The following is a 13,105-nucleotide window of genomic DNA, read 5'->3' on the forward strand; positions in this document are numbered from 1 at the left end:
AATATTCTGATACTCTAAAACCTACAGTAACATATGATTTGTGTTATTGGGATCTAAACATCTTTTAAAGTTATTTCTAATGTTATTACATGACACATGATGGTTGATTTGCACACAGTTCCCTGCATGTCTCTGTTTGTTAAACATGCTATATGTTACTAAACACACATGAATGACTCTCTTTCACACACACACACTGTACTTTGAGGCTGATGAAAAAGGAGAGAATGGGTGTGATATTTGTGTTTTCTTTCTCCTTGGGAATGGAGTGAAGGTCGAGTCACTATGGCATTTTTGTGTGTGTGTGTGTGTGTGTGTGTGTTTGAGCACCAGTTGACAGGACAAATTTGCGGCTCGTTAAGAGGCTGTGGCTTTTCACACAGCAATAAAGAAGGTGTAGCTGTGTGTGTGTGTATGTGTGTGAGTGAGAGGGAGAGGGAGCATGTGAGTAGAGTATGTGTAAGAAAGAAAAACACACATGGATTGCATGTGTGTGTGTGTGTGTGTGTGTGTGTGTGTGTGTGTGTGCGTGTGAGTGACAGTAATAGGGTTTATACGGTGTTACTCTCTATGTCAGTGTAGTGTGTGAGCCAAACAACCCCTCAACAAGCACATAGATCATGTGTGTGTGTGTTTGTGTGTGCATGTGACTGTGTGTAAAGGTGTGAGGTGGCTGGCCGGATGATCACCCGCTGCCCAGCCCCAGTGAGGGTAACACCACAGTGGTGACCCAGACACATACACTGTCAGACTCACACACACACACACACACACACACACACACACACACACACACACACACAGACACACAGACAGATTTTGACAACTCTGAGGGGAATGAATTTTCTGTGAAGTTAGTTTTACAGTTTGGGGATGATGATGATGGGTGGGATAGACGGGAGTGGGGGTTTCCCTAACAGTGTTAAGGTGAAGACCCAACACCTTTCAGGCACACACACCCAGTCACAAGTTGTCTTTGGACATTTGCACACTAATTCAGATACATTTAAAGTGCATTTTCTTTCTGTGTTTGGCCAAACATCCACACCCAAACAATTGCATTTACTGTATGAACTTCTACAGTAAATAATATTGTCATGTATGAAAAAAACAAAATGACCAGTGTACGCAGACTACTTGATTACGGTAAGCAAATTATTTAAACCGCTGTGTTGCATGATATTTTTCAACAACACAATTATCCAGCCACAGAGCCAGAAGTAGGCCGTATGTCAATGACAGTATCTGGATGACTGATTCTTTTTTTTTGAAAATCGTTAGCTATTCAAAAGGTACAATTTCTTATCCAACCTGGGTCTTAAAAGGCTCTGGTAATTATTTTAAGTATCATTGTTTTCAATCAGATGAGTGTTGCCATGAATGAAGATTGGGAACTGTACAAAACATCTTCAGGATTGTTTCTTTTTTCCTTCTTTGCTTGACCAGATGCCAGCCATGTGCATGTGACCCAGCGGGCAGTGTCAATGGTTCATGTGATCCAGACTCAGGGGCGTGTGTGTGTAAGCTGCTGGTAACTGGAGACAAGTGTGATACATGTCAACCTGGAGCGAGTCATTTTGACCCTGAGAGCCACTTTGGGTGCAGTAAAGGTCTGTTTTACATGCTAACACACACAAATATAGATATATATATATGTATATACACACAAGCCCAAATCCACACACACCGACTTAAAGGCTAGTTGTTTCTACCTGTTTTTGGTCTTTGTGCTAAGTTAAGCTAACCAGCTGCTGGCTGCAACTTCATACTTCTTGTACATGCATGAGAGTGTTATCAATCTTCTCATCTAACTCTTGGCAAGCACGCCAATACGTTTATAATAGAACTATTTCTTAAAGCAGCGGCAAAGATTCAGAACATCAGTGATGTAAAAACTATTTCTGTGCAGTCTGATATTGAGGTACTTGGTGAATTATTGCTGATTCTGGTAACACATTTACACCAAAGTATCATACCCTAATTATAAACTGTTTGTCCCTGTAAAATTATAAAATGTAATCTGTTTAGTTTGTATGTATCACTGTTAATCTCTTTTACTGTTTTTGTTTCTGTCCATGCAGCACCCTCTCAGCAACCTGCACCTGTAGGTCTTGCTCTCAGTTATTCTTCCATTCGTCTCTCTTGGCATCCGCCTGACTCCCCAAACTCAAACAAACTCAACTACACACTCATCAGGGATGGACAGTCGGTGCATAGCATCCAAAGTCTTTATCCTTTCAGTAAGCATCCACGCAGGTTCTCAAACAATTTTCATCTCCTTGTTATTTCAAGTACAGTCGAAACAAACATTGTTTTCCAGACTCATTCCCAGCGTCTTTCCTCCCCCTTTTTTTCAGGCCCTGAATCATTTGAAGACACTGATTTAATTCCCTACACCAACTACTCTTACTGGCTTATAACAGCTAATGTGGCCGGGGCGACAACAAGTGCATCAGCCTCCTACCAAACTTTAGGTGCACCACCGGAAGCAGAACAGCTCCATTTAAACCTTGTGGGACGACCCGGTCCAACCACCGCAAGCTTTAACTGGAGCACACCACGAAACGATACAGGCCCAGTGGAAAGGTCAGTGAGAAGGGGAAAGGAGGGTACGGTTTAGAGGCACAGCACCATGGGCTGAAGTCAAAATTCAGATTGTTGTGGTTCTGGCTGAAGCTGACTGCCAAAAACATTGTAATGATCAACATAAATCATTCATCTTATAGCATACCAGTACAGCTTGAGGGCGTGTGCTAAAAGTATCCACCTAATGAGTGACCTGTTGAATGGGACTTGCTGATACAGTTTGTTACAAAGCATTCAGAATTGGCAATCCCTTCAAACAAGATGGTGACACTTAACAGACAGTTAGTGAAATGGAGAAGAAAAAGACTGAGAAAGGTCAGATGAAGAGAGTAACCAAGTGAAGGACTTATTGATATTGAAGATAAGAGCAGGACAATGTATACTTTAGGAAGGCTGTGAATAATCAAAGGATGTGCACTGTCCACAGTTGGTGAGGAGTTCAGCTAGAAAAGGGAGTAAGAGGAAGGAGATAAGTAAACATTTTATCTATCTTAAACCTACTGTCCCTCAAGGAACAATACAACATATGGGAAACTTGAGAGAAAAATGTGGATATATAGATGGAGTTGAGAGCATCCGTGGTATAATTGAATATGATACTGAGGGAAGTTATGGACAATGGGTCAAGACTGAGGATAGACGTCTGAGGATCAATGAAAAGGATTAGTCAAGTTTGAAGGTAAAGAGAGACATGGACAGTATGACACGGGATGGGTAGACTAGCACTGGTTTTTCTTTATTTAGAAATTTTTAAAGATTCATTTTGGGGCATTTTAACCTATAGTGTATGAACAAGAAATATGGGGATAGAGAGGGTGGTTGACCTGCAACAATAGCCTGGACATCTGAATTGAAACTGGGGACATTGCAACCTACACCCCGAAACATCTTGGCCCCTAAGTCTCTGCGACATCACAGCACTAGTTTTTAACTGAACCACATCACAAAACCATGTGACCTATCGCAGTGATAGAGAGAGATGGAGAAAAATGAAGAAAAGAGGAATTTATTATCATAATTTTTTGTCTCCCACAGGTTTGTGCTATCCTCCACGGAGTCTAGTGGAGCAGAGCCTGTCATTCACTACACAGGCTTATCTACAGAGGCTGTGGCAAGCGGTCTGAAGCCCTTCACCCAATACACTGTAATACTGGAGGTGGGTGGGGCAAACAGCTGCCAGTGTTTTAGTGCCTGCATCGCTTTGCAAAATATAGCCTATATGTATTGTATATCCTCACTGCTAATAAAACAAGATATGTAAAGCAACTGCATGTGCTTGAGCCACAGCCAGTGTATATTTTCAGCATGTACAGCCTACAGCATGAAAATGACAAAATCCTAACTTTGTCTACAGGCGTGCTCTTCTGGGGGGTGCACTTCTACCCCACCGCTGTCTCTTCTGACAGCCTCTGCCCCCCCACAAAACCAACCCGCTCCTAGAGTCACTGCTACAGGAGCCCATACACTGCATGCTTCCTGGGAGCCCCCCAGTCAGCCAAATGGTAGGACCCCCAACATACATGTGCATGCTGCACAACTGATGTAACATGTAGAACTACAGGAAAACAAATACACATCGTATGTCTGTGAAATTACAAACCAGCACATGTAAACTTTGTGTTTATTAGAAGTGTTTCAATTACATGACATAACAAATATATATATATTATTCATGTCAATGTCAGAATGAATAATACAGTGGGATAATCTCACACACACACACACACACACACACCACACAAATTTAACTAACATGAAACACTTGCCTTGTAGCGTGGCTTTTAGGCTTGTGTCATTGAAGAGGAATAAGAATCAACTAACACTTCTACACACACAGCCACACACACAAACACACGCACACACACACACACACACACACACACACACACAGAAATGCGCACTGAACTGGAACTGCCTTTGGTAAATCCAGAGAGCTTTGTAATGGCTCTAAGGCTCAGTGTCATACAAAGCCCTGTAACCTGGGTTTCCCTCTGTTTGTGTCTCTCGTTTTTTTTCTCTCTGTTAATCTTTTCCCCTCCCAGTGTCACACTCAGCCTTGTTACATGGGTTTCTCCATGTTTCCTTCCTTCAGTTTCACTGTCATCAGTTCATTAGTTAAAGAATGGTTGATATGGCTCTCAACTGAGCTCAACTTCAGTGTCAGTCCTCACCTCCACCCTATTTGATCTGGGTAGGCTCTTTGACTCAGCCCGCCCTGTCATTTTACTTGAACTGATGTAGTTTCAACTAGAAACAATGTTCATTCTAGTGATTTAGAAAACTTACGGTTGAAAACTTAGGGTCGAATAAGTGTGTTCTTTAAATTACATAGCCTACTCATTCCACATATTTGTCAGTTGTGTCTAAACAGAGCGAGGGAGACGAGCAGACATACACACACACACACACACACACACACACACACACACTGATTAGAGAATAGCATTGTGACAAAATGTACATGAAATTAATAGAAATATTTAATAAATCAAAATGTTGTGTTGTGGGAATGTCAGTTTTTGAACATCTGATATATTAAGTAGTGAGGTATGGATTTTTTTTTGTTGTTTTCGATAGTTCTGTTAAATTACAAAAAATGTTAACCGAGTAAATTGGAGTCCTAAAGCAAGTTTGCAGCCATACACATTCAAATGAACTAATGTTGCAGTTGTATAAACTACTCTAAATGTACTATATTGATAGAGGAAGGGTGAGAAAGGGAAACGAGAAAGAACACAACCTTTAGGAGAAAAGGGTAAGGTAGAATGTAATGTATCAAGACTGACATTGGTGAAAAGAAAAGAAAAAGACTGGGTAACGTCAGATTAGGCCTCTCTTTTTTATTTTATTTGGTCTGTATTTAAACTTGTAACAACATTTAGGCACTCATCTATTCCATAGTGGGTCTGTAAGTCCCTTTTTGTATTGTGGTGTTGCTTGATCTGTCCTCATCCTAAACCAGCTCTGTCATTTTCCTATTAACAAGTGGAATAGAGCATGAGAGATTAGGACAATAGCCTGGTTTCCACCAGAGAGCCAAACAGGACTAGCTAGGACTTAGTCATTATCAGCCTGTTTTCCACTTCAAGACCAAACACAGGCAAAGGCTTGTGTCTCATCTGTTGGCATCAGGGATGAGTCTTAAGCAGGGCTGCAGTTTCTAATACACACTCAATATTTTGACTCTTTTATCATAGACATGCTGAATTGGCACTTTTAATTCAAAAAGAGTTGATCTGGAATATAAAAAGAAAACTGGTAGTGTTTCCCTGACAAATCCTGTAGCTGCAATTGTTGCTTCCCTTATTTAATTTTGCAAATAACGATGTAATGCTTCTTGTAGTTCTAATTGCAAATCTGTTGCAAACTCACTCTTTTTTCTTACTATTTTTCTTTCTGCACAGGCGTTATCACAAGGTATGAGGTCTTTCTACATGGACCAGTGGAGTCACAGAACCTTTCAAGCCCTGCTGTTGAAAAGAGAGTCTTCTTCAGTGCTGGTTGGCTCGATCCAAGTGTTTCCCCAGAAGCACAGCTAACCAACAGGAGTGCAGTCTCACCCCCAGAGAGCAGTACCATTGTAAGAGATCTGCAGGCATTTTCCATCTACCAGATGAGAGTTGTGAGCATTAATTTGGCAGGAAGTGTCACATCAGACTGGACAGCAGCACGTACCATGGAGGGAGGTGTGTATAGATCATTATCATAGTTAAACTATTGTTTTTCAGCAATGGTGTGTATCTCAGTTCAATCAAAAGGCAAAGGTAAATCAATTAACCTTGCAATTTTACAATTTTACAATTTACTATTTACTATTTGATTACACATTAAACAAAGTCTGATGACTTTATGACTTCATGACTTTTGGAGTCAGTAAGGGTTTTTTTTTTTTTTGAGTGCGTTACAGGAGTGTTTAAAGCAGGAGTTTCTCCCGTGACCATGACATGGCTGGCTCCATAAAAATCCTGTACTTCATCCACCTTTCCTTTCAAACACTCACAACCCATGGTCTAAGCAGCAGTCCTGGGTTCCTTGCCATTCTAGGCCAAAAGACAGAAGCAGCTCAATTGCCAAAATCAAAATTACAAGTGGTAGCAAGTGAGTTCCGGCTCATTAAAGCTGAGCAAAGTAATTTCGGCTGGTTAAATTTTGTCTAAAGAAAAAGCGAGACCAATCACACACTTATTCCATTATTACAATGTAATGCGTTACATTAACTGCACACTTAAAATCCAGCCACTTCGCCCCCCTTTTAACAGATGTGAATGGAACATGGTGGTCACGTTCAGTGCAGGATGCCTCAGCTGAGTTTAATCAGGATTGTTCTAAGACACCTTGAGTTAAAGCCTATTTCCTTCCTGGTCTCGCCCTTTGCTAAGACTTTTCAATTGACTGTTGCCATGTTTTTTTGACCAGTCATGCTTATTCATGTTAAAATTCTGTAGCTCCATCCCCGAGTGCTGGATACCAAATTTGATATTGAGACAGTAAAAATAAAAAAAAGTAGAAATCAACAGTTTTTCACATTTGGCAAAGAAACCTATGATAATAGCCTTCACTGGCTTGTGAATGCTTTGGTGTTGGCTTTTCCTCAAGTGGATGAATGCAGCATAAAATACTAAAATGTTATAATGATAGACGGAAATCTGAGTAATGTGATCAAGGGATGTTTTGGTCTAAATCTGTCCACCAGAAAACGTTGCTAATGGATAAAATTACAAATTAATAAATTGCATTAAATGATAATAATAATAAAACAGGCATTTGTCAAAAGGAATGCAGGGAAAAGAAGGAGGGAGGAAATAAAAACTGTGTGGGGGAGGGGAAACTCATTAAGGTATTTGAATTTCAAATAGATGATATGGCTCATTAGGACTAAACGATTGCCTCCAACATCACTCTAAGCAATGTGTCTGGATAACAAGCATATGATAACACCATTTTAAATGTGAAGCGTGTGTCTGTGTGTTTGTGCACGTACGTGTACTGTGTTAGAAAGAAAGAATATGACTGTGGTTATGTCTACCATGAATCACATTTCACAGCATATTTCACAGCTAGATGCCATCAACAGTAGAATAAAAGAGTCCCTCTCTCTAATCTGTCGTGTAATAGTGGCTATCACAACCGTAGAATTATGAAATACTTAAATCCATTAAGGCCACATAATATCCACTAAGTCTTGGTTTTGAAGGTGTGTTTTCATGTCTAAATTTGTATTTTATTTTTAATTTTCTCACTGTGAAAGGATCATTTTTGATGTTTTAAGTGTCAGTCACAGGAAAGCTTCAGAAACAAAGAAAAACAATAGAGTTTAGTAGTCTAAACGTTTACATCTCAGAGATTAAAAATGTGTCAGGTTTTGGTGTCAGGCACTCATAATCTAAGAGAAAATGCATCTTTATAGACTCCTTTTCACTGGTTTTCAACAATCAGAAAAGTAAAATTCTTATTTTCTCAGTTCCTTACACTGTTGCTATTTTGGCTGTGTTGTTTATGTCTACTAATTTAGGTGAATTCACCCCAACCTTTATGAGCGTTTTTACTGGGGGAATGCCATATCATCTCATTCACGATAATGCCAGTGTAATTTCTAAAATGGTATGAAAAATTCATATGGCTCAAAGCAAAGGTATTTCCGACTCCGCAGTGGTTCCAAAAAGACAAGCTGCTTCAGTAGTGCCGATTAAACTGTGGCGTCGACAGTCCTGGACTTCTCAGACTCTTTTAGCAAGTTTCTGCGCAGAGGGAACTTACTCAGTGGCTCCTCTGGCAGCAGCACAGTATCTCCCCCTCTCCTCTCTCTTACCAGAGTCAGTGTCATCAAGTGATGTTGTCAAAACCTCTGGTAATGTAAATTTACGTGATGCTCGTGGCGTGACAAAAACTACATATAAGTGAATGTGCAACAGTTCTGGTGTCATAACAGCCTGTCACAGGTTACAGCATGATGATTAGAGGAGAAATTGCAGAGCATAAAGGTCCAGGTGGAAAAAAAACAACTCAAGAGGGGGAAATTGTCTGTTGATTAATACATACATATATATATATATATATATATATATATATATATGTAGTATGTAGGGTATGTTATTTTTTTTTAAAGATATTTTTTTGGGCATTTTTGCCTTTATAGATAGGACAGTCAAGTGTGAAGGGGGCAGAGAGAGAGGGGTAATGACATGCAGCAAAGGGCCACAGGCTGGAGTCGAACCCGGGCCACTGTGGCAACATCCTTGTACATGGGGCGCCTGCTCTATCCACTAAGTCACCGATGCCCCAGGGAGTTGTTTAAATGTGTAATTTGTGGTAGATTTCATTTTGATGAACTATTAATATTGCACACACAATCTGAATCTTTCTCTGAGTTACTGTTGTTGTTTACAAACTAAAGAAATGAGAGAAAATTTTTGTTTAGTTTTTTTCTGAATATTTGAAGGCAAACTGTAGGTTGACATGTTGAATGTCAAATTGATTACAATATTTATTGATTTATTATCTTTATTTTAATTGGTGTTTTCAAGTTGTAGGGAAGAGAAGACGAAGAAAAAAAAAAGAAAACAAAAAAAAAAACGGGGTGGGGAAAAGAGGTTGGTAGGAGCCACACAATGGTACAGAACAGGGTTTTTCAACTTAACAGTCAATAGGTTACATCCCTTTGTGTATATGGTCCATTTTTTTCCAATATTTTATGTATTGGTCAAATCGCAGTCTTAAAGAAAAGGTATGTTTCTCCATCCAGTGAATTTCTTTAATAGTTATTGGTTTCTTTAACAGACGTGTGATATCTTATTAAGCGATTTATTTCTCATTTACAAATATGCATTAATAATGTGTAAGTGATTTAGCTAATGATTACATAAACCAATGGCTGAATATGGTGTGTGATGTGTGTTTGCTTCCAGTCCCAGAGTGGATAGCTCCTCCAGAAGTGTCTGCACTGTCATCCACCAGTCTCAAAGTTTCGTGGAGCACTGCTGAGGGTCAAGGGATCATCGCCAGAGGGCAGGTCACAGAATATCGGGTCAACTTGCTCACTGAACAGACCAACAATCCCTATGCTCCTCCCGTTATTAGTCAGGTAAGACGCACACACATGCATGTAATGAGCGGCCAACAACACAACTTTACAGCTGTCAGTTGAGTCAAAAGTTGCGCCAATTGCTAGAAGTCAAGGTATAAAGGCTCTATTTTTTTTATTGTAAATGCTGTGGAATAGCTCATTCTCAGTACAACTTAGGTTTCACCATGCTTTTGTATAAAATATTCTCACTTGCAGCAGCAGCAAAGTTCTGGAGGTGGAGATTAAACAAATATGCAATTGCCCCAAACACTTTTAACTGACCAGACGATTTAATGAATTGTGATTTGATTTCATGTGTCAGGAACTCTGAAGTTTAAATCACTGATATCAGAGTGTGTGCATGAAGTTAAGTACGGAGGTAAATATGGATAAGTTCTGTTTCTTGTTTCTGTTTCTCTCCTCCTTTCTTCTCAATTAGATAAAATATTTGCCACAACAAGTTTTAATTCCCTCTGTGTCTGCCTTTTTTTAGGTCTTACATAGGGTGGGACCAACGTCACAGCCTGTTTATGTGGTGAAAGGACTGAAGCCTTACCATGTGTACAACTTCACTGTAACACTCTGCACAAAGACAGGTTGTGTTTCCAGTCTGCCAAGCACAGGACGGACCCTACCAGCAGGTAAAACAAAAAGACGTGTACACAAACGCACATGGATGCAGACAAACAGGAACAAACATACATTTGGTATCACAACAGTAATCAGCTTGTGAACATAGGAGAAAGCTGATAGTCCCAATATATTATCCACACAATATATAGATAGATAATAGCAGTTTAGTTTTATATAATATCTGCAGTTTTTAATCTTTTAACTGTGTGGTATTCCCCTTCATAACAACAGCGACACGAGCCTCTGACATATGCCCACACGCATCCAAAAGCACACAGTCAGTCATTGGGTACTTGAGTGGCGACAGCATCGGTCGTGTTAACCAGAGGGGATATTCATGGCGCGCGGCAGTAAAAACAATTTACTGTTAATTACAAGGAGAAAAATGTGGCGTAGCACACACTTCCTGCTGGCCATGAATCAAACACACTCAGTAACAGAAACACACATACAGTGTGTCTCTCTCTTTTGGATTTATAACCATTATGGAAGTAGAATGAATTAGCTGTGTTTAATAACTCAGGCACAAATCTAGGGGACCAAGATGAGCACTAATTGATCAGTGCAGGATGACACACACACACACACACACACACACACACACACACACACACACACACACACACACACACACACTTAGAGAATTTTTATTCACTGCCTCTATGTCAGTTTCTGACAGTCTGTTGCTTTCTCACTTTTTTACTCAATCCATCCTTCACTTCTATCTCTACCTGCTGCTTTCACTTAAACAGAAAAATAGCACATGGCAGCTGAGGAACATGAATCACTCTGCAATATACATATTGCTCACACGCACACATATACACACACACACACACACACACACACATGACCCTCCAACACACTTTTCCATCTGTTCACTTATGGTCTCTACTCCTCCGGCTCATTTTATGTCTTTTTCTGTTTTGTTTTTGTTTTGTTTATCCTTTTAGGTGAATAGACAATGGGTGCGCTGAGTGGTTGTGGAAAAAAAAAAAAAAAAGACCCTTTCATCTATAAATACTTGCTCAGGGATTTGAGCTTTTGAACGTTCTCTAAACAGCTACATCTGTTGACATAGTGAATGTTTTCATTTCATACAATTCTCAAAAAGTCCTTCCTTGTGTTTATTGTGATGAATGATACTTCATATTGTAATCGGTGGACTTTTTAAATGTACTTTTAATGGCTACATCTGTTGACACAGCGGCAATGTTTATTTCAAGTGATTCCAAAGACTTCTCTTGACTGTAATACAGTACAATACAATATGGCTTATTGTACCCAGTTGACTTTTTGAATGTATTTTTAACAGCCACATCTGTTGTCACCATTTTGTTTCATCCAACGCCAAAGATGTCCCTTGTTTCAACTATAAGAAATGATAATGGCATATGCCGTTTGGCAGATTTCTTTTTTAATCTCAACACTATTTGCATAGCATGTGCTGCTCCACTGGGTGTTGAGCTTCTGTCGTAGCTCCACACCTCCTATCACTTTTCCTCATTCAGTTTAAAATCATCTCGAGAGTTCACAGAAAATATTAGATAGTAATTTTTAGAGCATAATCGAAGCTATCAGGATGTGCGGCAACCCTGTTACTGTTAGTGTATTTAAACAGTTTTCCTCTGTAACCTATCAACAGTAGGGAACAGATGAGCTGTAATCAGGAGATAAAAGAAAGTTTTGAAAAGCTGTTGCCGTCCTTTTTTTTAGTTTGTTTTTTGGGACCATTTATACTAAACTAACTAAAACTGAAACTCATATCACTGTAGAAAATGGGCAAGAGCAAGCAAAATCTTGTATGGTATTAAAATGTACATAAATTGAATAAAAATCTACAAATATCCCAGTACGGCACGGATATTTGTAGATTTTTATTCAATTTATGTACATTTTAATACCATACAAGATTTTGCTTGCTCTTGCCCATTTTCTACAGTGATATGAGTTTTAGAAATAACATATTAAAACATCATACCACAGGTGTTTAAGTCTAAATATTTTCAACTGACTTTGTCTGGTCATAATTGCAATATACATCTATTTTAGTTCAGTTTTATTTGACAATTTCTACGGCATCAGAATCACAAGTTTTACCCCACAGAGAGAAATCCAAACAGTCCTGGTACAAAAAATAGAAAGTTAAGATTTATTTTATCATTTCTTTTAAAGGAATCTACATATATTATTGATGTAAAATTCATAGAACTAAATGTATTATAATCAGTATGTTCATATTGAAGCTTTTCTCCTCACAAGAAGTTGTAGCCTTATTCGCCCCCTGTTTTCAGTGAAAAGCTGAAGACAAGCTCAAAGCATATGTATGATTTGTCCGAAAGGTTATTAAACTTGATCTTAGAATGTATTTTACAGAAATGAAATAAACATTGTGATATCTCCTGAATGAAACTGTCTGTGGAGGAAACGATCCTCACATCAAGTGGCACTCCTGGTAGGGTGTACTTGAGCGTGGTCCTGATGCACTGATAAATCTACCACACATAAGGCTGGGCCATTAGAGCCAGCTACCATCTGCTGTAAGTGAGCAGAGAGCATCTGCGAAACCACTGGAGTTACACCAAAGCACATGACTGAACATTAGCGTGCACATTGAGACAGACGTAACGACACAAGGAAAGAGCTCTCCATCCATGTGTGCGGATGCATTCGCAATTGTTTCAATGTGTGTGTCTTTCCACAAAGTTATCGATCAAGACGTAAAGTGAGTGGCTAATCAGGGGCTGATGGTGATGTTTTATGTATCCTACATCCATAAAGGCTTGTTCTACAAGACGTACACACAGAGAGACATACACACAT

General features: G+C 39.3%; 1 protein-coding gene across 1 annotated transcript in view; it reads left to right on the forward strand.

The window, feature by feature from the left end:
• ush2a (Usher syndrome 2A (autosomal recessive, mild)) overlaps window positions 1–13,105 on the forward strand; it is a 256,530-nt gene that overhangs the window by 70,156 nt on the left and 173,269 nt on the right. The window contains exons 20-27 of the mRNA XM_050054481.1: window positions 1,447–1,610; window positions 2,082–2,240; window positions 2,358–2,586; window positions 3,622–3,742; window positions 3,941–4,088; window positions 5,991–6,272; window positions 9,492–9,667; window positions 10,143–10,290. Of these exons, the coding sequence (XP_049910438.1) occupies window positions 1,447–1,610; window positions 2,082–2,240; window positions 2,358–2,586; window positions 3,622–3,742; window positions 3,941–4,088; window positions 5,991–6,272; window positions 9,492–9,667; window positions 10,143–10,290 (1,427 nt within the window). The remainder of the gene's footprint in view (window positions 1–1,446; window positions 1,611–2,081; window positions 2,241–2,357; window positions 2,587–3,621; window positions 3,743–3,940; window positions 4,089–5,990; window positions 6,273–9,491; window positions 9,668–10,142; window positions 10,291–13,105) is intronic.

The sequence above is a fragment of the Epinephelus moara genome, chromosome 1 (genome assembly GCF_006386435.1).
Source record: "Epinephelus moara isolate mb chromosome 1, YSFRI_EMoa_1.0, whole genome shotgun sequence".
Lineage (NCBI taxonomy): Eukaryota > Metazoa > Chordata > Actinopteri > Perciformes > Serranidae > Epinephelus > Epinephelus moara.